At 41.6% G+C, this 27,500-nt stretch overlaps 2 protein-coding genes across 3 annotated transcripts in view; one reads left to right on the plus strand and one right to left on the minus strand.

Moving 5' to 3' along the window:
- The window catches only part of scn4ba (sodium channel, voltage-gated, type IV, beta a), a 64,807-nt gene that overhangs the window by 33,486 nt on the left and 3,821 nt on the right, over positions 1-27,500 (minus strand). The window lies entirely within an intron of this gene.
- On the plus strand, positions 22,580-24,716 carry LOC125307974. Its single transcript, XM_048264106.1, has 3 exons — positions 22,580-22,719; positions 22,824-22,992; positions 24,332-24,716. The coding sequence occupies exons 1-3, from the start codon at positions 22,590-22,592 to the stop codon at positions 24,438-24,440; spliced, it is 408 nt and encodes a 135-aa protein (XP_048120063.1). The 5' UTR covers positions 22,580-22,589; the 3' UTR covers positions 24,441-24,716.

Here is a 27,500-nt window from a genome sequence, read left to right on the forward strand (position 1 = left end):
TCTCAAGTCTGCGGGCCGTGAAGATACTGACGGTGGACTATCAAGCATTCTGTTTTACACTCATCTATCTGCTCTCTCTCAAACTCATCACAAGATCATCACAAGGTCATCACAAGGTCATCTCAAGTCTGCCGGGACGCGTAAGATACTGACGGTGGACTATCAAGCATTCTGTTTCTACACTACATCTATCTGCTCTCTCTCAAACTCATCACAAGATCATCACAAGGTCATCTCAAGGTCATCTCAAGTCTGCCGGGATGCGTAAGACACTGACGATGGGCCATCAAGCATTCTGTTTCTACACTACATCTATCTGCTCTCTCTCAAACTCATCACAAGATCATCTCAAGATCATCTCAAGTCTGCCGGGATGCGTAAGACACTGACGATGGGCCATCAAGCATTCTGTTTCTACATCTATCTATCTGCTCTCTCTCTCTCTCTCTGCACTCTCTTATTGTCCTCTGTTTCTCTGTATGGACTCCCTTTTGTATTCCGTCACTCTGCTTTGGCCAGGTTTAACATGGCTTTGTGTTGGAATGTTGTCAACGGGATGCAAATAAAATCATAACAACAACAATCAACAAACAAGCATCTTTACTTGCTGCTAGTGAGGGGTACCCTGGAAAGTAGAGTTCTCGCGAGGTACAATTTGAATTATTGCCATAGATACTCTGGCCCGAGAAACTAATGATCCAAATTTTCTTCTATCTCTCGGCGAGAGGGACCAATCAAATCGGTGTAGAAGGGACAAAAGCGAGCTACACTGATGACTGACACTGATGAATTGTTGTGATTGGTCGTGGCGTTATCCAACTTCGTGCAGTGAGAGTTTCAAATGCATGCTTGCAGCCTTTCGAATTGGGCCATTTTTCATTACTTTCGTGCCAGACCCGTAATCTGAAAGATTCCAGGGTCTGGTTTACCAGGCTAAGTGAGGGGAATAGAATGTCCCAGAAACATAAGCATTAGCTCAATCAAGGTCTCAAAGTGCTTCATTGTTCCTCCATATATTTTCTCTCTTCTAGTAAGACGTGCCACTAAGCTCATCAGTCCTTTGGCAGCAGTGATGCACTGCTCTGAAGATCTTACACGTCTGCCTTTTTCTTGGGTCAACATCAGTGATGAATTGCAGCGTTGTATCTCTGGGGCTAGGCGGTGGGAGTCTGCCAATGCCTAATCTCTTTTTTAAGACCCAATATCACCCTAATTTGTGTTGTGATCTGGTTGCAATGTCCCTTTGTCTCAAATAGGATTTAGCTTTGTATCATTATACTGTGTGATTAACTTTATGGGCCCTTGGCTATTTTCAGGGTAATAATCACCTTTACCTTTCGGCTTTTAATTTAACAAGGGTCATGATAATGGCTATCCATATGCTATATCTATACATAGCCATACACATGTTTTTCTAGTATTACATTAATGTATATCTCAGAATTATTCAGGATTACCTCTTTCTTTATCACAATTGTACTCTGTTTTGACTTAAGTGCATGTGTGTGCACATGTGCATTTGAGCACACATGAATCCCAAGACACAGTTGACCTATGCATGCTTTGACTAATTGTTGAATCACTGTTGTGGAAAACAAATATATCATTTTGTGTTTATTGTTCATACCAAGTGAGAAGTAACACCACCTCAATGTAGGGAAACCATGTAGGAACCCAAGAGCTAGTTTTGAATTGGGGTACATCTATGCTTAAATGAAATGGGGATCTTTCTAATTCTGTGCTGCAAGCTTTAGTGAAAAATATGGTAACACATGCAGGGACTCTGTGGGTGGCTGCCTGTAGCACCAGTGACACTGAATGGACCCCATTTTCATAAAAAGCAAAAGGCGTGATAACACTGTGTGTCCTCTGACTCTGGAGTCTGACCGGGATGTGTGCTTCATGGAGATTTATCTTGATTGCCTCTTTTTTTCTTTGTTTTATATGCACACACACACACACACACACTGTCATGCACAAACAAGGACCACACACTCACTAACTCACTCACTCACACACACACACACACACACACACACACACACCCTCAGCAACACACTTAAATTCCATCATAAATCCCCCTGTCACTCCTGTGGATTGCTTTTGTCCTGGAGTGCTGAGTCCTTGGGGTGCAGTAGCATCAGCGGGGGTGGGGGGTTGGGGCAGTGACGGCATGCCCACTCACCCTGACCCACGACAGGTTAACGTGCCACTCTGGAGCAGCCGCCCCACAACCTCTTATAACACAGCATATGGCAGCAATCGCCCTGGCCTTCAGCACAGAGGAAATTGCCTTAAGAACGGCTTTGGGTGATGCATGTGTGTGTGTGTGTGTGTGTGTGTGTGTGTGTGTGTGTGATTTCACTGCAGTAGTGCAGCACTCTGCAGTCTGATCAGGCGCTCTGGGCTGACTCATAGCCAAACGCTAAGCCGAGTGGCTGAGGAGATAGTACTCTCACCGTGTGTGTGTGTGTGTGCGTGTATATGAGTGCATGGGTGTGCGTGTGTGTGCGTGCATGTATATGAGTGCATGGGTGTGTGTGTGTGTTTGTGTGTGTGTGTGCATGAGTGCATGGGTGTGCGTGTATGTGTGTGTGTGTGTGTGTGTGTGTGTTTGTGTTAGTGTGTGTGTGAACGGCTCATTCTTAACCAGGGGCTAACAGTGGTGATCTGAGATGAGAATAGTCAGAACTTATTTGATAACAGAGATAACAGACACCCCAGCCAGCCTTAGTCTGGGACGGGCGTTTTTCGGCATGGTAAATGCCACAACAGCCTAAACAGTGATAATCCATACCAGCAACAGTAAGACCAATTTAGTAATATATGTGCGTGTGTGTGTGTGTGTTTGTGTGTGTGTGTGTGTGTGGTTCTGTGTGTGTGTGTGTGTGTGTGCATGAATATACCTATTGTATGTTATATCTGTGTTCACACTCAGACACCCTACTAAAACATCTGTCTAGCCTTGAAAGGACTCAGCCTCCTCCTCTGCCTCTCTCCTTTAACTCGTGTGGCCTAAAAAGGACACAGCCTCCTCCATCTCCCTCTCTACCCTTCACTGCTTCCCTATACTTTAGCTCAGGTGCCCCAAGGACACATCATCTTCATTTAATTCCCTCCCCTTTAACTCTTTAACCCAAGAAGAATGCCCTCTTTCTGTAATCCTCCACACAACTCCCTGGAGATTAGGGAAGGCCAGGCTGATTTGTAGGTCCTCTAGAGAAGCAAGTGACTGGGGCCACGGCCGTCACGTGTCCCCCCTGGGGAGTTAAAAGTAGAGAGCCCCACTGCAGATATGAATGTGAGTGTGTGTGTGTGTGTGTGTGCGTGTGCATGTGTGTGTGTGTGTGGTAGAGTGTGGTGTTGTGTGGTAGGGTGTGGTAAGTATGGTATAGGAACGTCACCTATTACCAACTGTCCCGTTTCCGACCTCTTACGTGTATGTGTCACTTAATATTCATTTCTATACAAACCAAGACGGCGGATTCCTAAAGAAACGCAAGCACCCACACCATAAGTGTATCTAAATTAGCTATGTACCAAAAATTACATTTTACTGTAACTCGAAGAGCTGTAAACAGTATTGTAAGGTTGCGTGTACAAATCCGCTTGGAGCTCCAGTGGAATGAATTTTGATTTGCGACGAGAATTCTCGGTCTAACTGCACCCACCAGCCCAGCACTAAACTCCGAGCGTGGTAAACAAACTCGTATACAGTATTTCAGGCAGTAAAAGCCCTGGTAAGAACCAAACTATTTTTTGTTCAAATCTACACATGTAAGGTTAATTTATCAAATGTTATTTTGAAGTTATTAAAAGTTATTAAAAAACATTGTTGTTTTAGAATTTTCTAACAAAATGGTTGGTAATTGGTGATTTTACGATAGGGTGTGAGGTAGGGTGTTGTAGGGTGTATAGTGTTGTGTGGTAGGGTGTGTAGTGTTGTGTGGTAGAGTGTGTTGTGTTGTGTGGTAGAATGTGTAGTGTTGTGTGGTACAGTGTGTAGTGTTGTGTGGTAGAGTGTGTGGTAGAGTGTGTAGTGTTGTGTGGTAGAGTTTGTTGTGTTGTAGAGTGTGTTGTGTTGTGTGGTAGAATGTGTAGTGTTGTGTGGTAGAGTGTGTAGTGTTGTGTTGTAGAGTGTGTAGTGTTGTGTGGTAGAGTGTGTGGTACAGTGTGTAGTGTTGTGTGGTAGAGTTTGTTGTGTTGTAGAGTGTGTAGTGTTGTGTTGTGTTGTGTGGTAGAGTGTGTAGTGTTGTGTGTAGGCTTGGGAATCGGTTCCAGGTATCGGTAAGGGCAGGTTCCAAATATTCAATCCATTTGAATCATTACACATCCAAACGTTAACGATTTCAATTAACGATTCCATTACAAAGCTTTGTTTTAGAAATGTTTACTTTTTTAGAAATTTTAAAGTATTCAACTTCTGTATTGTTATTGCACACTTGAAATTCATTCTCTAAAACCACTTTAAATTAGACATTCAAAGCTAACAACTCTCAAAGCCATCCTATATATAGCAAATGGTACAGAAATCGATATGGGAATCGATAAGGAATCGCATCGACAAGCAGACTCGACAATGGCATCGATATCGATAATTTCTTAACGATGCCCATCCCTAGTTGTGTGGTAGTGTATGTTGTGTGGTAGAGTGTGTAGTGTTGTGTGATAGAATGTGTAGTGTTGTGTAGTAGAGTGTGTAGTGTTGTGTGGTAGAGTGTGGAGTGTTGTGTGGTAGAGTGTGTAGTGTTGTGTGGTAGAGTGTGTAGTGTTGTGTTGTGTTGTGTGGTAGAGTGTGTAGTGTTGTGTTGTGTGGTAGAGTGTGTAGTGTTGTGTGGTAGTGTGTGTAGTGTTGTGTGGTAGTGTGTGGTAGAGTGTGTAGTGTTGTGTGGTAGAGTGTGTAGTGTTGTGTGGTAGAGTGTGTAGTGTGGTAGAGTGTGTAGTGTTGTGTAGTAGAGTGTGTAGTGTTGTGTGGTAGAGTGTGTAGTGTTGTGTGGTAGAGTGTGTAGTGTTGTGTTGTGTTGTGTGGTAGAGTGTGTAGTGTTGTGTTGTGTGGTAGAGTGTGTAGTGTTGTGTGGTAGTGTGTGTAGTGTTGTGTGGTAGTGTGTGGTAGAGTGTGTAGTGTTGTGTGGTAGAGTGTGTAGTGTTGTGTGTGGTAGAGTGTGTAGTGTGGTAGAGTGTGTAGTGTTGTGTAGTAGAGTGTGTAGTGTTGTGTGGTAGAGTGTGTAGTGTGGTAGAGTGTGTAGTGTTGTGTGGTAGTGTGTGTAGTGTTGTGTGGTAGTGTGTGGTAGAGTGTGTAGTGTTGTGTGGTAGAGTGTGTAGTGTTGTGTGGTATAGTGTGTAGTGTTGTGTGGTAGTGTGTGTAGTGTGGTGTGGTAGTGTGTGGTAGAGTGTGTAGTGTTGTGTGGTAGAGTGTGTAGTGTTGTGTGGTAGAGTGTGTAGTGTGGAGTGTGTAGTGTTGTGTAGTAGAGTGTGTAGTGTTGTGTGGTAGAGTGTGTAGTGTTGTGTGGTAGAGTGTGTAGTGTGGTAGAGTGTGTAGTGTTGTGTGGGAGTGTGTGTAGTGTTGTGTGGTAGTGTGTGGTAGAGTGTGTAGTGTTGTGTGGTAGAGTGTGTAGTGTTGTGTGGTAGTGTGTGTAGTGTTGTGTGGTAGTGTGTGGTAGAGTGTGTAGTGTTGTGTGGTAGAGTGTAGAGTTGTGTGGTAGTTGTGTAGTCTGATGAGGTTACACAGAAGCATGGGATGCCTGTCACTGCGATAATGGCTATTTTGAAGTTATTCTGTGTGTCTCGGAAGTGCTGTCGCTGTGACACACATACACATTAACAAGGGTCAACAAAAAGTCCAGCCGTGTCCATGTCATCAGTCAGTCAGTCAGTCAGGCAGCCTGTCAGCCTCCCTCTGTTCCCCTTTCCTTCCCTGTCCACTGGATTGAAGCTACTGTCCGTCCTCTCTGCCCAAATTACTTTCTCTACCACTTGTGGTTTGGCCACAACTCTTCATTCTTCTGCTCTCTCTGTCTCTCTCTGTCACTCTATCTATCCATCTTTCTCAATCTCTTCCCCTCTTCTCTATATTTCTCTATGTCCTTCTATGGCCCTCAGCAACTTGGAAGAGTATTAAAAAACCGACAAGTTAATAATTTATCTGTCTTTACCTTCTCTGACTCTCCTCCATCTATATTTCCCTCTCTCTCTCTTCACCTCTCCATGTAACTCTTTCTCTGTGTTCTCTCCATCTCTCTCACTGCCTTTCTTTCCTCCCTCTCTCTCTCCTCTCTCTCTCTCTCTCTCTCTCTCTCTGTCCATCTGTAACTGACGGTGCGTTCTCCAGCTGAGCTCACGTGTGGTGTAGGCGGCCAGGGACAGCCAGCGGGGAGGCCACTTTACTTCACTCGCTTACTTCACTTGATCTCTCTCTCTCCTTCTCTCTCTCTCTCTCTCTCACTCACAGACACACACACTCGTCTCCTCATTCTCCTCTTCACATGTCATGCCTTTCTCTCATCTCTCTGTCTCTCTGTCTCACACCCTCTCTCCTCTCTCTCTTCTCCTTCAACCCCTCCTCTCTCCTCAGCGCTGCTGAACTAACGGAGCTCTGCAGTAGTGCACTGCATCCTGTTACATCACACAGCCCAACCCAGCCCAGCCCTACAAACACACCCTGTAATGCGTCTCTCACATCCCACCGGCCCGTCCCGTCTTGTGCTGTCCTCTCCAGTCCCGTCCTGCTGGATGACCTCTGTGTGTCACACGCGTATGCGGAGACCTCACGGGGACCACAGATCACTAATTCATGACGTGATCACACATAAACAAACACCAAATAGCTGTCCTCCTCAGATGGATAAACATCAATTATTCATTTATTATTATTTATTGTTTTATAAAAAAAAAACACATTGTAGTTAGACTCATCTCTCTATGTTATGCAGGAATAACCTGTACTGGCTGTTGTTGAGGATTTAACAGAATACACTGAAGATAAAATGTAGGATTCCATGACATACTGTATTTGGTGTCTTCGCAAACATCAGACATTCAATGACTGTTCATTTCGCACCATTTTAGACACATGGGTCTGCCCACTGTAGGGTGATTAGCCCATATCAGACAGCCATGTACATAGGCCACCTGCAGCAGCAGAGGGTGTACTTCCACTGTGGAGTACAACTCCAGTGTCTCTCTGTGGCTGGACTGAGTTTGATGAGTTTGAGGAACTGCTCAGACACAACCTCTACCACCTGCCTCTCTTTCAAGTTCCTTAAAACAATGTGTGAGTAAGAAACACAAGAGACAATCAGTAAAACCAAATCATATGCTTGAGCAGCAACCCAAAACCTCAACAACAGCCACGTTCCCAGCGGCCCAAAAGCCCTTGCATTCATGTAAGAGGCACTCAAATTATGAAATGATGATAAAAAACAGTCTCAGCAAGATATGACATAGAGTCCTAAAACAATTGTAAGTGGATGTGTAGCTCTCCTTCTTCTAATAACATATGGCACATTGGAGGTATGCTGGATGGAAAAAAAAATCAGTTAACTTGGAATCGAACCACAAGCTTCCTAATGCAAATTACATTACCAGTGGCTATGGTATTACAGTACATTAAATGGCTCAAATGGACTATCCCTAAAGTGGGCTACGGTTTGTTGTTTATTCCCTGTAATGCGCTTTCCTTCACTTAGCAGGAATCTGTTTTTTGTCAGAGACGACAAAATATCAGGATAGAGTGGTTGTGGTTTAGCCTAGCTAACGTCAGACCTCATCTCATTGAGATGGGGTCTGGGAACTAGACATTCATTTTCTTGTATTTGAAACGTGGTTTACGAATGCCCAGAGCCGTTTATTGGGTGCTACGATTGTCTATCAAATGCGTCTGTACGTAGATCATAACGGCTTCGGTGTGTTGTCATCGTCTTGCTGCCCTCCCTCCGTTCTGTGATTGGTTCCTTCGTTGAGGTGAAAACGAAGTCCATAGAGTCCAGGCTGCCTAGCAGCGTGAATAAAATTGCGCGTGTAAGGCAGCATGGGAAAAGATTGCCTCACAAGAACTTCCTTTGACTGCTTTAGAACAATAATTTCCTTTAAATGCATGGAGCTGTGTTCCATTGTAGGAAGTCCCAAACCAATAACACAAAGAATTTAACATCTTTGCTGTCCATAACTAGCCTTTTGAGAGCCCAGAAGAATCTGTGAGCACATTTGAATTTGTGAGCACTTTTGTTTTATGTACAGTGGGCAGTGCTTCAATTGGCCAGCTTCACTTCTGCGGTCCGGTCCGGATGGGATCACGCGGTATCACGAGACTTTAATTTGTATTTTTCCAGTGAGACGCTGCAACAACCCAAACAACGGTAGATGGCTCAAGTGAGCAGGGTGTCTCTGAAAAAAAGAAATGGAGCCTGGAAAACCCTACACAGACTTCACTACAGACTTTAGCAGACTGGTTTAGAAATAATGTAATAGCCAGAAATATGCCTGCCCTAATAAAGAAATATTTGGTTAACTGCGAGTGAATCCCGTTTGCAGCCGAGAGACGCTTGGGACAAATTAAACATTCTGGTTTTCTCCAAGTGCAACGATGATAGACAGACATCATTTGGACAAAATATAGAGTATTAACCTCCGCCGCTCAGCCAAATGCCTTCCTGTTACGCCCTATTATCACGGAGTTAGGCCTACAGGCGATAAACGATTTTTGATGGTCACAAGTTTACTTCATTAGGGACTGTTCGTTATTTATTTATTTAAGGGGCTACCGGAGGAGTTTGGGGAGCATTAGTCCAAAAAGACGGACCCTCCCTCGCCAGCAATACATTTTTCTATGACCTTCCAAAGTGATTATGAAAAATCACTGTCAACTTTTTTCCGGTTTATCGCCTACTGTATTTTAACGTTTTCACATATTTGGCCATAAGCCGTTTATCATAGGCTATCACGAAACCAAACTACAAAGGCTTAACACTTTAACAGGGGAATTAATTGGGCATGAATCATGCTGAACGCTATTTCGCTACCTTAGAATAATAAGTTTCTATCTGCGTTTTGAGTAGGTACAACCGGACGATTGAAACGGGACGAATGAAACATTCCGGTTTTCTCCGAGTGCAACGATGATAGACAGTCATCATTTGGACAAAACATGGAGCATATTAACCTCCGTTGCTCAGCCAAATGCCTTCCTGTTACGCCCTGGTATCAACGGAGTTACTGGCGATAAACGATTTTTGATGGTCACAAGTTTACTTCATTAGCGGTTTATTTTTTTGGATTATTAAAGAGTGTTTTTCATTTAAAGGTTTGACTTCGTGCTTATTCAGTAGAGCATTTAGTGCTCTCCCCAATCCCAGACGTTCACATTGCATGTGTGTTTGTAATGGATGCAACCGCGAGATAGGCTAGCGCGTTTGACAATAAGTTGTTAACAGAACCAAGACATATAGCCCAGCAGCAATCTAGGGACTGATCGTTATTTATTGAAGGGGCCACCGGAGGAATTTTGAGTGCTTCAGTTGGAAGTTGCATGACCCTCTCTTGCCTGCTAGAAATTGTTCAATGACCCTCCGACAGAATTGTTAAAAAAGACATGACCCCCCTGCCAATTGTCTTCCGCCCAGCGCCACAACCACACACTTTGTGATAACATTCTTAAATCAATCTTTCCGTGAGCTTGCATGCTACCAGTCCTTCCTTTTCAAATGTGTTGAGCCTGTTTGCACAATTTCACAAATAATCATATGTGATTAATAGTATGAAAAATAATCCCTGTGCACGGGGACCGAAACAATGCATGCCAACTTTTTCCGTGTTTATCACGTATTTTAACTTGCGGTTTTAATGTTTTCCCGTAGAATATCCTATATTTTAATACTCTCATAACAGCCCTGCCATCGGGCCTGTCTCTGTGTTGCCCTGTTGCTACCCCTTGCCCTTCCAACGAAACAGATGTCTTCAAATCATCGTTTTCCTTGCTTGAAGGCGAACAGAGTGATGTTAACCTATTTAAGTTTAACGGCGCTGATTGCCGTGAGAGCACGATTCATTGGCGCTTGCATGTTCGGCCTTATAAGTCCACGTGCGCACCTGAGGCTACTCAGCTGCAAGAGAAATAATTTCCCCTCTTTGTATGTTCACTGCAAGTTGGCCTTCCATAACTTACCAACTCTGCACTGTAGACTGGCTATTTATATTTTTCTGTGAAATAAGCAAATGTATTTGTTCAACTTTATGAAGCAGAATTACGCATAGGGTACTTGGAACATAATACATTTGACAAAGGACAGATGAATGTTGCTAGTGACAAAATATTAACTTTCAGTGTTTTACGATGTCTTTGTCATGGGGAAGTGTTTTTCCCCATGCATTTATTCTAGGTTACTGTCAGTGACTGCCGTGAGAGAAGCGGGTTCTGTGTTTCGTTCATGTCAGTGACTGACGCGAGAGAAGCGGGGTCTGTGTTGTGTTGTGTTGCGTTGCGTTAATTTATTTTCATTGGGCATACCGTGCCGTGCCGTCCACAGCTCTTCAGTTCTGACAAAGCCAAAATTACTCCTTAGCGCGTTTGTATGGTTATATTGCTTGACGGGGGTCCCAAGCAACTTTCAGCCATAAGGCTACTTTGAGAACATTTCAATTCACCCGACACTAATATTCAAAATGTTGAAAACTATTTCGGCATAGCCTATAAAGCAGTTTAATTAAATGGAATGTTAGTTGTAAACAAACGAGCTACTTGGTGAGGCTTGGCCTCACAGATGCGCTCGTGCCTTAGATGGCAGGAAAAATCTTCACGATAGGCCTATTAACTAACCACCCGATTCACGTTGGCTGGGGGGAAGGGGGGCCATCAGACAATTGTGCCCAGTTAATCCGGCCCTTCCCAAAAAAAAAATCACACCTTCCCACCTCTGACAGCTTAAAAGAAGTCAAGAGGACTCCTTACTCACAGACCTATTCACAAACCTGCGGTTTTGAAATCCTATGCAGCTACAGGAGCTTCCAATCGCGAGGAAGCAATTTTGCATTGTAGGCATAACTAACATGCAATAACGCCGCCAACAACAACCAAAACTAGGCTAATCATTGTCAACATGTAAATTAAATGTAACATTATTGTGAATCAAATTAAATTAATATATTTATACTTATTACAAATTAATACTAGGCTATTTGTTTTGCCTTGATTCAATTAGGCTAGGCCTTTTTATTCAGGGGCCATATTCACAAAGAATTTTAAGGCTAAAAGTAGCTCCTAACTGGCGAATTTAGGAGCAACTCCTAAAAATAATGGGCGTGTCACTCCTAACTTTAGGACTCCTAATTTTTTCACAAAAGTAATTCACCTAAGCATTTTAGACCTAAAAGTAGCACCTAAGTCTGGGACAGCTTAAGTCGAGAGGACTCCTAACTCACTAAGACCTATTCATAAACAGCTTTTTGTGGCATTTTACGCTATGATGTTTTAAAATAGCCTATGCTAACAGGAGCTTCCAATTGAGGGAACAATTTTGCATTCATAAAAGGGATGCAATAACGCCACCAACAACAACACAAACTACTCATTGTTAACATGGAAATGAAATGTAACGTTTCATTGTGAATCAAATTAAAATGTTCTCCTCTTTGCAAACGTAGCCTAGGGATATGGTGACAGATTAATTTAAAAATGTTGCAAAGGTAGGCTACTGCATCAATCCATAGGCCTATGTTTCATTAGGCTACTAAGCTATTTGTTTTGCCTTACTCTTTATTCATTTAGGCTAGGCCTTTGTATTCAGTTATTAATCATCTTCCGCCCTTCACACTACTTGTGTAGCTGACGATTCTGCGACCTGTCACCTGTCAGTCATCATCGGAAGAGAGGTGTTTGGAATTCCCGCGTTACAATCGTCCAGCCAATCAAGGTGGTCACTTCAGTCAAGCTCGTGCATGAGTAATGACGTCATCCATAGCCACACGAAGACTCACTCCTAGTTTAGGAGTTGTCTGAAAGGCTTTGTGAATAACTTTTAAGAGAAAACTCCAATCTAAAATCTTTAAGTGCGATTTAGAGTAGCCTACTCCTAGTAGTAAGATAAAAGCCTTTGTGAATAGCCTACGGCCCCAGTTATTCATCATCTTCCGTCCTTGTGTAGCGACGATTCTGAGACCTGTCACTCATCATCGTAAGGGAGGTGTTTGGAATCATGCCCGCGTTACAATCATCAGCCAATCAGCCAATCAAGGTGGTCACGCTTGCCCATTTACCCAAATTAATGGTCGAATATTACTGATGATCATTGTTATTTAAGAACATGCAGTGTGCGTAGGGTACCAAAAACATCTTGCTCATAAAAAAGCATCATAACGCACATTCTGGCGGGTCTGTTATTTACTGTAGGCTGCGCAAACCACATGCCTTTATTTTGGGCAAGCCTGCATTCATTCATTCATTTAACCTTTATTTATTCTCGAGGGTCAATGAGGGAAGCCCTCATTTTCAACGGCCGAAATTACAGAAGCGAAGCAAAGCAAAGCTCCACAAACAAGACAACATTCGAGGCCTTCTGTTGAAGAATTTTATATAAAGCCTGGCGCTGACAGTAATCCTGCTGCCCCTGATAGGCCTACCACAGCTGTGGATAGTGTGGAATGTTCAAGTAATAACACAATCCAATGTGTGTCTCAATTGTCCCCGCTGACCACCCTCACACATTTCTCTAGATTTTGCAACGAACTTACATGACACAATGCCATAAAATATGCCAGTTTTAGGACACAGAATAATGTTTGTAATGATACCAGGTAGGCCAGGTATTGTCGAAGGTGCATGGTGAAGTGAAATTTTACTTTGGAAAACAAACATTTGCCGATATCATGCCGATCATCAGAATATTGCAATAGATTCTGTGTTCTGGACTGCAGGTAACTTGTTAAGCCAGTGGTTATCAAACTTTTATTTCCTTCCCCACTTTGATCAAGGGGCATGACTGATGATAGTGGAGATAGCGTGTTATCCCGAGGCTTTTTTGCAAGTCAGCATCTTCGACGGTAGTCTATTAAAAATTAAAAAAAGTTTTCGATGTCCCAAACGGAGAGCCATACTTTATTGTTTTTAACGATCTCTATGCTACTCACAAAAATGTAGGCATGGGGACATGATGAAGTAGGTTATCCAACTGTCGTGTGTTAAATTATTGTGATTACTGAGCCAGTGGTTTTCAAACATTATGTGTGACTTCGGACATCTAACTAAATGCAACAGGCTCATATCGTCCTCGCGATTCGCAAAATGAGGACCAGTGTTTTGTCAAATTGCAAATAGCTATTCGTTTTAACTATTTTTTTATGATAGTAGCCTATACAAAAGCACTTTATACTATCTTAATATTGGAATATGGGGAGGGAAGTGGCGCGTCTGCAGTCAGGCAAATATGAATGTAATTCTGCGGCATAAAGCAGATGTAATTGTTTATCGTACAGAAAAATAAAAATGACATGTCAAGCAGTCAATTGACTACATTGCAGTCAAGAAGTAGGGCAAATTAATTTCTGAAACCAAAACGTGGGTCATAGTTGTCTAAGCCTCTACTCGCGTAGCCTGTTAAAAACGCCGCCAGATAGTATTAAATCGGCAACAACATTGTTTTCTGCAGAAGCCTACCCAAGGCTACAGATTAATTCTGAACAGTTATTTCTCTACTGGCTCAATTATCACACCACTGTTTTGATTTGCGTAGTTGCGTTAACCCCAACACTGACAATAATGTAGACAGCAAATTTCGATTTCGATTTTCGTGTAGTCAAGCCTTAAGCCATACCCAAGTAGCCTAAATCGAGGTAATGTTTAATTATGCATGATTTATTTTGTTATTGAATTCGTAGGCTGGGATTACTCTCGGCAACAATTATGTAAGGGACGACAGGCAGAGCGATGTACAGTGGCAGAGCGACGCACAGTGGCTGAAAGTGGTACTAAAGCTTCTCGCAGCTTCACGCCGCGTAATGCGTGAATGAAGTGGTCATTTGAAAGCGATGCCCACTGTATGATAATACTCCTGTATGAAAATACATACGACACACACATACACACACACACACACACACACTGTCTCTTAACTTTTGTACACTCTCTGTATGCTGTGGGTGTACTCAGCCTGAAGCCCACTCCCATTCCATCCAGGCAAGAGAGAGAGCAGTCAGGCGTGCAGCACCAGGGAACAAAAGGCTAATAAAAGAAAAACAATCACCTCAATTCTGCCCTTTCAATTCCACAGCGTCTATTTGTTATATGTTGGCAAACTCAAACACACACTCACACAGAGTGAGTAAAATACACACACACACACCTTCCCATTTCCATCTTGTCTATCTAATTACCTGGCCACCACTTGGTAGTCCCCCCTGATGATAGATTCACCCTACCTTTAAAAGCATGGAAATGGAACTGCTATAAAGGGCTTGCTTATTAAATTCAAGAACATTTCAGGGCATTCCAGGGTTTTTTTCTTTTTTTAATCAAACCATGTTGTATACTCTTTCTTTGTTCCTTTTTTTCCACATTTGTCCTTTCGTGTTTGCCCCCACTAAGCTGAAATGTCCCCAGATAGCCCCTGAGGCTGAATTAAGCCTGACTCTGACCGAATCAGGGCCACCTCTGGGCTGAGCCAGTGACAGTGTTGGTAGTGATCTGGGGCACTGAGGATCTTGGCACTGTGGTTATTTACCTGGGCTCATGAGGCAGAACCACAGGGCTATATTTGGGTATGATTGCTGTCAGTATTAAGTTGCAATGTGTGCATGCTGCAAGCTGGTGTGAGCGTGAAAGTGCAAGGTTACACACACACACACACACACACACACACACACACACACACACACACACACACACACACACACGTGTGCATATCATGCAGCACTATGTGTTAGGGTGTTGGCAGAAAGTTTCAGAGAGGCTTTAAAAGAGAATGTGTACAGGCCCAGTGGAAGATGGCGAATGAGAGAGAAGGAATGTGTGTGTGTGTGTGTGTGTGTGTGTGTCTGTGTGTGTGTGTGTGAGAGAGAGAGCGACACAGAGAAAGGGAAAATTAAAAACACATCAGAATGGTTTGAAGGAATATACACAAAGTGTTATCTCCTTCAACATGTCTAAAATCACACACAGTATTTTCTATGTATTGTGCAAATGTGTTTCTCCCCCTCTGACATACTGACATACTGTACATATCCTTTGGCCCCTTACCTCTCCTACCCTCTCACCCCCAGACAAAAGAAAAGAGGGAGAGAAATGAAGAGAGTTAAAGATAGAAAGAATACTTCCACGGTAATCCCTGAATTCTCCACTGATCCTATGTTTTTGTGACAACACTCACTGATGGACACGTGTGTGTGTGTGTGTGTGTGTGTGTGTGGGAGGCCAGAACAAGCCACAAATTCCTCACACACACCACACTCCACTATACACACTCCTACAGACAGGCATTCTTGGAACTGGTTTTAGCAGACACAGTAGCAATGCTAATCTGTTGTTGCTATTTGGTTTATCTATTATATTAATCTACATCCATTAACAAAATACACAAACATATAAAATATGATAATCAAATATGATCACTTATCAATAATCAAAACAAATATACCTAGAGGTATAAAATGGTACTGTCTTAAATTAGTTAGACTACGAAATATAAATTTGCTCAAGGCAATGGTAATTTAATCAGAATTCGACCCAGTTATATCTTCGTATTGGAGCCCGTATTGATGGGGTGAGTGTGAAATTGATTTCTTATTTCAGGAACGGAATAATTCAAAACCTCATTCCATGGACTGGGATCATGACAATGGAAAAGCCTCCATGATTTACTCTGGCCTTCGCTGCGGAAGGCTCAGCATTCCAGAGTCAGAGACCGAGGCCACTTCAGCACCACAAGCAGCACAGCAGCGTCTGTGACTGTTTCAGATCGGTGGAAAAAGCCATTCAAGAGCTACCAGATAAGAGGAGATAACATACTGTACTGTCCACCTGTCACTGTTGAACAATAAACCCTGGCAGGATGGACAGGACTGCAACTTGCTGCGAAGCTCTGCATTGCCCTGCATATCATTAAAAAATGACAATAATGGCCAAAACGATAAAATAAATTTCTTTCTTTATTAGTGGTTTCATTGCCATTTCATGGGAATGTGTCCCTGAGAATCCTTAAAATAGTGTCCATGTAAACCATGTGGCTGTCAACTTCAAATTACAATAAATGTCTGTCTTGTGAAGTGAACAGATGGAATGCAGAATGATGTGAATCAGATACAGGAAACCCGCATGAAATGGCAGTGGTCGTTATTCTTTTTCAGTAGTCAATATCAAGAAATATCGACACTGCAAACGTTATGATCACCAATATAACATTCTGAAGATAATTTTAGTGTTTTGTTTTAGAATGCCCCTATTTGAACAACAACCAAGCTATTTTCTATATCTACAATTCTAATGCATTTACGAATTATTAAAGCTAATAGAACTTTGTTACACTGTAAAAAATGACCGTGAAATGTACATAAAAACTATGTGAAATCCCTACAGAAAAGTATTGTAAACCCAAAAACATATATTTTTTGTTTAACTCACAGTGAACTTTTGTAAACTATTAAACAGAATATTTTTTTATATTTACAACAATAACATGTGATTATAATCAAATTTATTTGTTAAAACTACATATATTGCTATCAAAAACTGAGAAATACTGTAATACTCATAACAAAATAATTGTGTTAATTTGACATGTAAATATTGTAAAAATTATACTTTTAGTCAGTTGTTTTTAAAAATACAAACAATATATGTAAGCCACTTTACACGTTTATGCTGTACTTTTGATATGATTGATGAATGATGCAAATTGAGGTAATAAAAATGTTTTCACAAAATATATCTAAAAATATAGGCCACAATTAGCCTATAATAACATTGTTTTTTATAATTTAGGCTATTTGTAGCATATTGTGTAGTGTGTTTGTAAGAAATTAATTTTTGAGCATTGTGTCATTATCACAGGCTAAACAACCAAACATGCCTTCACTAACATTTGTTTATGATTTATTTGTAGCCTATAGCCTACTGTATTTATAGAGTGTGTGTAATGAATTAAAATTATTGATATATGCAAAGTAAACCTCTGTTCAGTCCTAACCATAATTTTGTATGTTTTTAGTCTTTAGATTTTAATGTGATACTTAGCCTAGGCCTACTAATTTGAGCACATTGTCACAGGTTAAACAGTGCCTCCTTAGCCACAGACTTGTAGGCCTTGTACTCTCATTGTGCACTGTGTCCGCCTAATTTTGAATTTCATAGTGAGCAACTGAAGCTCCTCTCTGAATGGATAATGACGTGAGGGCGGGAGAAGCGGGAGAAGCACGAGCTCCTTGTTCAAGGCTGCAGCTGACGTCATTAACGAGCGAGCTAGAGCGGCGCTTGCTGGAGAGAAAACAGGAGCAGGGCAAAAGTCTTCGGACCACGTCTTTGACATTTGAATTTTTTAGGATAAATCCACGATTTTAACACACGTTTTTTGGAGGGTCTACTGCTGTTCAATCAGAAAAAGAACAATTGGCACGGTAAGCTTCACATTTAGCCTACTTTTTTCGAGAACAAGTGTGCTGAAAGCACATGGTGTAAACTAGCACCAGTTGATATTTAAGATCAGTAACGTTAGCTACTAGCTTGCTAGCTTGATTAAAGTGTGATAACTTAGTAGTTCAGCTAAAAAGCACAGACAATCACTTCAAATCCTAAAAATGATCACCTGCGTTTTTTGTAAAAAGAAATTGTATACATTAAGAGGCTATGTACTACATTGCAGAGTGCATAGAAATGAGCCACGTTGTCTTTTCAAATGTGTGGGCGCCAACTGTAGTCAAACATTTACGACTTACTCAGCTTTCAAGGGCCATTTTTATCGTGTGCACAATGCACCTGCATCGCAAACTGCTCCTACAGCCGTTGTTGCGGATTTGAAATGTGCAGTTTCATTATGTGTCCGCCATTTTCACACTGTGAAAGAGCTAGTGTCTCACTTAAATGATCATATCGGAGAGGGCAGGTCTGTGTCGTGTCCAGTAAGTGGTTGTAAGCATGTGTTTACAAAAAAGTCATCATTTACTTCTCACATGTGTAGGAAGCATAAAGCATGCTCCCCTGATAGTATTGATGACATGTACAGGGAAACTCGTCCTCAGCCCCCAGATGTCATTGCCAGTACAGATGATTTAGAAAACACACATGAAGCCATGCCAACATCTAGTGCGGCCAGTGATATGCCAGAGAATGATAGTCAGTCTTATCTCAGAAACATGTGTCTCTTTTACCTTAAACTGCAAGGACAGCTGCTTATTCCTGCCTCTACTATACAAACTATTGTTGAGGAAATGCAAAATGTGCACGAGTTAGGTCAAGCCTACACAATAACTAAAGTATGTTCTTTATTAAAAAATGAGATGAGCCTATCTGATGAAGCAGTCACTAAAATCTGTGACTGCATTAAAGAGGCAGATTTGTTCTCTGCCTGTCATCAGGGACACTTAAGAACAACATACTTCAGAAATCAGACATTCGCAAAGATGTTTAAATACACAGAACCCCAGAAAGTGGCATTGGGAATGGATGAAAACATGACACAAAAATGTGCTTACTACATACCAGTGGCAGAAACTCTAAAGAGCTTTTTACAGTCACATTTAGGGAGGAATGCACAGTCACAACAGTTTGGAGATCCTGATGCAGAGGTTTTTACAGATTTATATGATGGACAAAATTTCAAATGTCACCAGTTCTTTAATGAAAACCCTGAAAGCCTCAAACTGATTTTGTACCAAGATTCATTTGAAATTGTGAATACCCTGGGTTCTGCGAAAAAGACACACAAAGTTCTTGCAGTCTATCTTTCATTAGCAAATTTACCCATTCATTTGCGTTCAAATACTGATAATATGTTTTTAGTCTTGTTGTGTGTTGAGAATGACCTTAAGCGTTTTGGAATAGCCAAAGTTTTCTCAGAGTTGTTGGCAGATCTGAAATCCTTGGAGACAGACGGAATAAATGTAGATGGAGAAACAGTAAAAGGGGGTCTTTACTGCATTGCTGGGGATAACTTGGGTTCTCATTGCATAGGTGGGTTTACAGAGAACTTCAGCCGCTCTCAATATTTTTGCAGGTACTGTGAAATCTCAAGAAGTGAGTTTGAGGCTGATCCGAATGCCTGTGGTCCTCCACGCACCCCAGAGACATATGATGGGCGCGGTTGCTGATCTCCAGGCTGACAACATCCAAGGCGTCAGAGGAATAAAGGTAAACTCTATCTTTAACACCCTTGAGTCTTTTCACGAATGCCAGCCTGGTCTCCCGCCTTGTTTAGGTCATGACCTCTTTGAAGGAGTCATGTCATATGATCTAGCACTGTACTTAAAGAACATTATAAAAAAGAAAAAATGGTTCACATACTCACTCTTAAACAGGCGCATCAAACAGTTTAGGTACAAAGGATCTGAAGCACTCACAAAGCCATGTGCTGTCAAGCCTGACGGAGCCAAGTTATCAGGGCAAGCCATTCAAAACTGGAACCTTTTGAGATTGCTACCAGTTTTGATCGGTGACAAAGTGCAAAACCATGAGGATGAAGTATGGCAGTTAGCTCTCCAGCTAAAAGACATTGTGGAACTTATTTGTGCTCAGAACATTTCCTTGTCACAGATAGCATATCTTGACAACTTGATCCAAGAATATTTGGAGTTAAGAAAGATGTTGTTTCCTGAAATTCAACTTAAACCCAAGCACCACTATTTGCGCCATTATTCAGCACTGTTGTTGAAATTTGGTCCATTGATAAGGCTGTGGACGCTAAGGTTTGAAAGTAAACACAGCTATTTTAAAAGATGTGCCAGACACTTGAAAAACTTCAAAAACATTTGTCTAACTTTGTCAGAGCGTCATCAGATGTATCAGGCATATCTTTTAGCTGGGCAAGAATGCAGTAAACTACTGCAAGTGAAGGACAGCTGTGCGTTTTATCTCAACCTCTACAGTGACACTATTAAACATGCAGTCAGGGAGTTGGCCATTTCAGAAAGCAATACCACAGTCACCACAGACATTCAGTACAAGGGCACTGCATATAAAAAAGGACAGTTTCTTGTGTACAGAAATGATGAGTATATGGAGTTTGGTGAACTTCTACTCATCTTGATTCAAAATGACACATCTGTGTATGTTTTGATGGATATCCACAAAGGCATCTTCCTCTCAGAATACCATCTGTATTCTGTGACGAAGGACAGTCTTGGGTTGCAGTGTATGAACATTAATGACCTGCCCGATTTCTATCCTTTGGTATCATACATTCTTGATGGATACCAGGTCATTCCATTAAAACACAGCATTGTGGCAAAATAAAGTCCAATTAAAGGACAATTCCGGTGCAAAATGAACCTAGGGGTTAATAACACATGTGTACCGAGTTCGTCCGTTCTCTGGGATATGTTTTCATGCTAATCGAATGTGACCAGTTTTACCACAAACCGCTAATAAGTGTTTAACACTGGTCTTTGGGGCACACGCAAAGTAAAAAGAAATCGCTATTTCTATACCACTGACAAGGCTCAAAATAGCGCCACACTTCAATGATAGCATAATGGGGGCCCTATATGTAAACCGAAGCATTGAGAACTTTGTAAGTGTACAGACAGTTTAATAAAAGATCGGTTATGTTTCTAAACTTTCACATTATACAAGCCGGCTTACATCTTGGAAAAACAGTCACGTGACCGTTCAGCTTGCGTTGCTCCAGTCCAGCGTCGTGCAACGTGAGCTGAATTGTCACGTGACTTGGACCCAAGATGGAGCCAGCCTGAATACGTGAGCGGTATGGTTTCTAAACTATCTTTTTAATAAACTGTCTGTACACTTACAAAGTTCTCAAAGCTTCGGTTTACATGTAGGGCCCCTCATTATGTTACCGTGGAAGTGTGATGCTATTTTGAGCCTTGTCAGTGGTATAGAAATAGCGATTTCTTTTTTTACTTTATGATGTGTGCCCTGAAGACCAGCATTAAATGCTTATTAGCGGTTTGTTGTAAAAACTGGTCACATTCGATTAGCATGAAAAACATATCCCAGAGAATAGACTAATTCGGGTACACATGTGTTATTAACCCCTAGGTTCATTTTGCGCCGGAATTGTCCTTTAAAGTTCACTTAATTCTCACTGTAAATAGTTTGACATTAATATAAGTGTTACTAATATATGTATGTATATTTTCCTGTTCTGTTTGGCATTTCTTCTTCAGTGGAAATATGGGTGACTCAGAGCGAACCTTCCTAGATGTTGCCATTATGGAAGCCCTACCAGAACTTCCAGCGGTGAACAAAAACATCCTGGAGGAGCACTTACAGTCCATTGGAGTCGAGACCTCTGAGGATCTACGCTTTGTAACAGAGGCAGATTTAATGACCGGACTAAGACCTGTGCAAGCCAGAAAGCTTATTTCTATTTGGAAACAGAAATGTGAGTAAAAACACCACATAACACAGAACCATTCAAAATCCAAAGCAGACATGGACATTGTGTAATACAGTGTACAGTGTGATTCATTATCTTATTTTTTTTTTGTCATTTAAAGACCAAACTCCCGAGAACAGCTCAGGACAGCTATCATCTGTGGAATCGCTGTCATCGCTCTCTCTTTCACCCAGAAGTTCAACGTCAACCTCATCCAGCAGCTCAGGACTCGACACACAGGGGGACAACAGCTTTGAAGTTCCATGGGGGAAAATGCCAGAGGAAGTGATGGATTCTCTGGAGAGGGGAAAAAGGCCAGGCCCAAGACTGAGGAGGCAAATGATCCGGATTGTTGTGACTGAGATGATGGAAAAAAGCCCTCATGTAGGTAAAAAGCATTCAACTGACGTTGCAAAAAAAATGGTGGCAAAATATCCCAGTTCTCTGCAAGATGTAATAGAGGGCGATATTGTTGGAACAGGCTACCATTCGATTGTCAAACAGTTGCAAAACAGAATTGAAAATGTGAGGCGCACTTCAACACCCAAAATAAGAAAAAGAAAACATCAGACTGATGTCTCAGACCACACAGACGAGATCCCATTAGAAGAGAGAGCAGCAATGCAGGACACTTATGGATGTGTTAAATGGAATGTAAAATTCCTGCCCCTTGAAGAAACTCAAGAGAGCCAGCAGCAAAAGATGGAAAAACTCAAAGTGATGTTCCAACAGTCTGATGCCAATTCAGAGGAGGTAAAATGTCTAATGAAGTCCACTTTTTACACACAGCGTCAACATGTCAACCAGGGAAAAAGTATCAAATGCCTTAGAGAGGAGTGGCCATTTTGGTTTGATGAACTTGGCATGTCGATCCACTTCAAAGGAACTCACTGGGATTGACCTCAAAGAGACATTCACACGGAATTTGGATTTGAAGGGAAAAAGGCTGCTCGACTACATGACCACAGTTTGTGTCAACAAGAGCAAGAGGTTCCTTCAGAATTATGCAAGGCTTCAGAGGATGCGGGACCGCAGAGTGGCTGCTCAGATGATGTGATCGAGATGATCCTGCTTCTGCTAAGCTACTTTGATGAGAAGGAGGAGTCCATGTTCTTCCATGTAGAAGATACATGTCTGGTAGAAGAGGTCCAACTGGAGCAAGTACCTCTGACACCCACTATTATTGTCTGTGGTAAGTCTGTTTCATATCTCACTATTTTTAATTGCGCTGTTTATAGAATTTGTCATGTGAGTGCAACGCTTATTAATGTAACCTATTAAATAATTTGCTCATAGGACAGTCCTGCTATTCCTCAACAAGGTACATGCTGAGTCTGGATCGGAACCTTATCAACACAAACATCTCCTCCTTCATTTCTGCACTGTGCCTCATGTTCGGGAGCTACTACTGTTTTAACATCCATTATCCATCTGAGCTGGCTTCAACCCTGGAGTTTCTTCAAAGGTGAGTAAACTTGGCTTACTAATTTCTCAGACCTGGAGTCTGGTTCTGAGGTCCCGGTCTTAATCTGGACCTTAAAGGGATGTTCCACCATTTGGGGAATTACACTCATTTTCAACCTGCCCTTGAGTTAAACTGTTGATTTTTGCCTTTCTCAAGTTCATCCAGCCGTTCTCAGAGTCTGGCGACACCTTTTTTTAGCTCCAGCCTAGCATAGATAATTGAATCAGAGTAGACCATTAGCATCTCGCCTGCTAGCATCATGTTTAAAAGTGACTAAGATTTCCGGTAATTTTCCTATTTAAAACTGGTCTTTTCTCAAGTTAGAGAGTGTAATAAGACTAATAGAAAATTAAACATGCGATTTTCTAGGCTGATTTGACATGGAACTATACTCTCATTGAGGCGTGATAATCCAGTCACTAACCAATTTATCTGCTGCAGCTCAACCTTGTTGTTGGAAGGTGCTGCATGATATTGTGCTGCTGCGCCCATGGTGTTCCTTGATTATTACGCTGGAATGAGAGTATAGTTCCAAGCCTAGAAAATCGCCATGTTTCATTTTCCATTGGTCTTATTACAATTTCTTGAATTTCCCCTGGGGATCAATAAAGTATCTATCTATCTATCTTCTAACTACGAACTGTAGAAGAGGTATAAAAATAGCGTTTTGTAGCGGCGAAATGACATGCCCGGGTCACTTCCAGGCTAACGAGTTTTGACTAAAAACGGTAAAATCGAACTTTCTCAAAACACATCCAAATGACATGATTTTGATGTCAACTCAATGTTTGTACTCCCAATCATCTGTAAATTGATCTAAAGTGCATTTTACTCCGGATAATTCCTTTAAAGGAACATGCCACAGTTTTATACAATGGGTTTATTCAAAAATCCCTAATTACATCTTGTGTCCTCCGTCTTCACGAGTTCAAATGGCAATGCAGATTAAGAGGAGGTGATCTCCTGGGCAGGTATTGACTTGGGACTATATTGGGGCAAAGCACAGGTGAAGCACTGCTACTTGGGCGCAGAGATATCATGCTACACATAAGTACTTTTTTCACTCGCTACAGCAAGGACAATCTCTGCGTCCAAGTAGCAGTGCTTCCCAATTTCATAAAACGGTGGAGTGTTCCTTTAACTAAGGCCGGGACTCAAGACTGAGAGTCAGACCCAGACTAAGAGCCGGACTCAAGCTGACTCTCGGCCTCGCCTCTTGGTGTGGCCTGAGTCTCGGTCTTGGTCTGGCTCTTGAGTCTCGGCCGGGCTCGGACCCGGATTCAGACTTTTTTTTTTTTTACTGATCAATTAAAATGCTTAATATGCTTTTATTCTACAGGTGTTTTTTCTTGATAAACCCAGAAAAAGGAACCAAAGTAGAGAACAAAAACTCCAAGCGTCATCTCAACGTGAACCCTCGCGTCCTCACCCTGATACAGGAACTCTGATCACGAGTGGTGTGCCTAAATATGGACTCTTTCTGTGGACTCTGACTGTTTGTTTGAGAAGAGGTACTGTTAGTCTTTGCAATGTTTAAATCCATGATGTGTTCCAAAGTATGGTATAAAACTTATTTACCTTTCATTTATTCAATTAGAGCTGTTTTTATTGCAAAAAATACCTTAACAAACTGTGAGGGGGCTCACCTCTCCACAGATCTGATCTGTAATTTGGCCTGTTGGCATCACCTGATTGTCTCCATGGAGATATAGTTTTATGCCATACTGTGGAACATTCAGACAGGGGAGAGTGTGGTGTTGTTGTTATGCACCTGGCACTTAAACTTTGTGTGACAGAAATATGTTCAGATTTAAAGAGGTTAATGTCCAGATTTAGAGAGGCTTGTCTTCTGGATTATTTCAACTTGGATTCAGTCAAGGTTAAAAGAACCATTACATGTAGGTTCTTTGCATGTTGTTTGTATACGTTGAAAAGAAAACACATCCAACTGTTTTATGGCGTACTGTGGAACATTCCAGACAGGGAGAGTGTGGGCTGTTGTTGTGCGCCTGGCACTTAAACTTTGTTAATTGATTCAGTTGAGCTAAAAAACCATTACATGTAGCTTCTTTGCATGTTGTATGTTAAAAAAAAATGCATCCAATTGTTTACAACTATTGACGATGGCTGTTAAATAAAATTCCCAAAAGTGACATTTTCCTCTTATCTTTTCTTAAGCTGTGTATTTACATGTTTTGGTGTAGGCTTAGAATTCATTTTGCAGGTTTATAAGTAAATTTTACATTATAACTTGATTATTAAAACATAAAAATATAGCATATTATGAATAGATTTTATGTATAATATACAGAACAACTCCATTTAAAATGCAAAGTTTTACTGTTGCACTACCATTTTAAACTATTTCTTTGTTTGATATTTCCCTGTAAATTTGATCATTTATTGATGCACAATAAGCAATTATCACATGTGAAAAATACAGGGAATGGTCTATTTATATACATCACAGTTATGCGAAATTAACAAAAAAACATTGTAGACTTAACAGTTTTTAATGGGATTCATCTGTTCATTCATTCATTGTAAATCAATTTACATATTTTGTCAGTAAAGTTATTTACTGTGCTGCTGTATTTTTTACAGGAATACTCTGGTAACCACAGCTGCCAGCATTTTCCTGTAAAAACTACAGGTTTTTTTTTACAGTGTACATCTAACTGTTTATTTACATTTATTAATTTTACACAATCCCGGTGGAAGCCTGGAACTTTCAAACCCACAACTTTCTGGCTACTTCATGCTAGCCCAGCTCCTTAACCACTGCACTAACACTGCCTGTTTTAGAGTAACATATAATGTCATGCTTTTCAGCTTCTAAGGTCTAATGCTGTTGTCCTTTACTAGAGTGCAGTCCTCCACTGTGGGGTGTGATTATAGAGAGCTCTGTACAGTATGTCTGTGTAAGAGACAGTAGAAATGAACCGCAACTCCTCACTGGAGTATTATCCCCACTCACACGGAACAGCGGTAGTCATGTTTTAGTTGCCTTAGGTTACATGCACTACATAATGAGCTCATTTATTAACAAACACAATCTAGCACTTTTTTGTCGTCACATGTACTTGTAGTTAACATTGGCTAATATTGCTCTAATGGTTAGTAATGCATTAGCATAGTCTGACATGAGACTGAAAATTGAATTAAAATCCCTTCATTTCTCAAATGACCTGAGTACAATGTACCAAAGGAATGTTTAAGTGTGGCACGTCACCGTGGATACGGGATATTTATAGGCCATGATGGGCCCCTTTCACAGATGGCATCGTCGCTGGAGTGGCTGTTGAGCTTGGCCCTGTCCACATCACTAAGAGCTGACGGGCTCAGTCTGAGTGGACACAAGAGCCTCTTCACCTGACCTTCCCTTCTGACGGCACTTAGTGGCATGAATCACACGTGGCTTAATTGCAGGGAGACGGCCAGGATGAGTTTGGTGACAGCTCGTTTCTATGGGCCGACGCTGTGTGTTATGTAAGACTAACCTGTTGTAGGTCAACCAATTTGTGCGAGCGTATGTGTGTGTCTGTGTGTTTGTGTGTGTTTTTACAAAAAAAAAAATCTCTTTTGTCAGCACTAAAGGCCGTCATTTTGGTTGTGTGAAAAATGTCAGAGACAGAATGTGATGAGGCATTAACTTTTATTTCTCTGGGACCAAGAAGAAAGAGTGTGAGACTCTGTGTGTGTGTGTGTGTGTGTGTGTGTGTGTGTGTGTGTGTGTGTGTGTGTGTGTGTGTATGTGTTTGCGTCTTTGCTTTTTCTAAAATCCTATCTATCTTTCAAGTTCACCTTTAATTTTTCAGGTGACGTTTTGGAAAAATAATTCTGGCATGTTGTTCTTGTGACAGTTGGTGGGTGCCTTATGTGCATGCACTATGTGTGTGTGTGTGTGTGTGTGTGTGTGTGCAAGTGTGAACATATGCTTAGGTGAAAGGGTGTGGCTGATTTGAATGTGAAAGGAGGCGTGTGTGTGTGTGTGTGTGCATGTGTGTGTCAGATTATGTGCTTGTGTGTATGCACGTCAGGTGTGCTTGCTGTCTTTTGTGTGGTGGCCTCTAGTTGAGACCTTGAACAGATGTTATTCTATTTTCCTCCCGCTTGCTCAAATCCAGGTCCCGGCACAAACAGCCAGATACCCTGAGGGCCTGTTGTTCATAGCTGGGGATTACTTTTTTAGCCACATATGGTGTTTACTAAATGCAGCTACCATAGGGGACTAGCCTGGCGAGCCAGACCCACATTAAAATGTAGGGTCTGGACACTCACCGTTCGCAGTGCTCAGTCCGAGGGGCGGGATAATCAGTTGTCTTTCAAATTCTCTCTGCACACAATAGGACGCAATAGGATATTTGTTTTCAAGTAGCAGGGAAATCAAGCCAAACCGTTGCAACTCTGCCATCAATCATTATGTTAAGCCCACCAAACAACTCTATACACAATTTCAATGCCCTGATTAAGTTTCGATTTCTGGAGCTCACAAGCCAACGGAGAGT

This window comes from Alosa alosa, chromosome 15, assembly GCF_017589495.1.
Source record: "Alosa alosa isolate M-15738 ecotype Scorff River chromosome 15, AALO_Geno_1.1, whole genome shotgun sequence".
NCBI lineage: Eukaryota > Metazoa > Chordata > Actinopteri > Clupeiformes > Clupeidae > Alosa > Alosa alosa.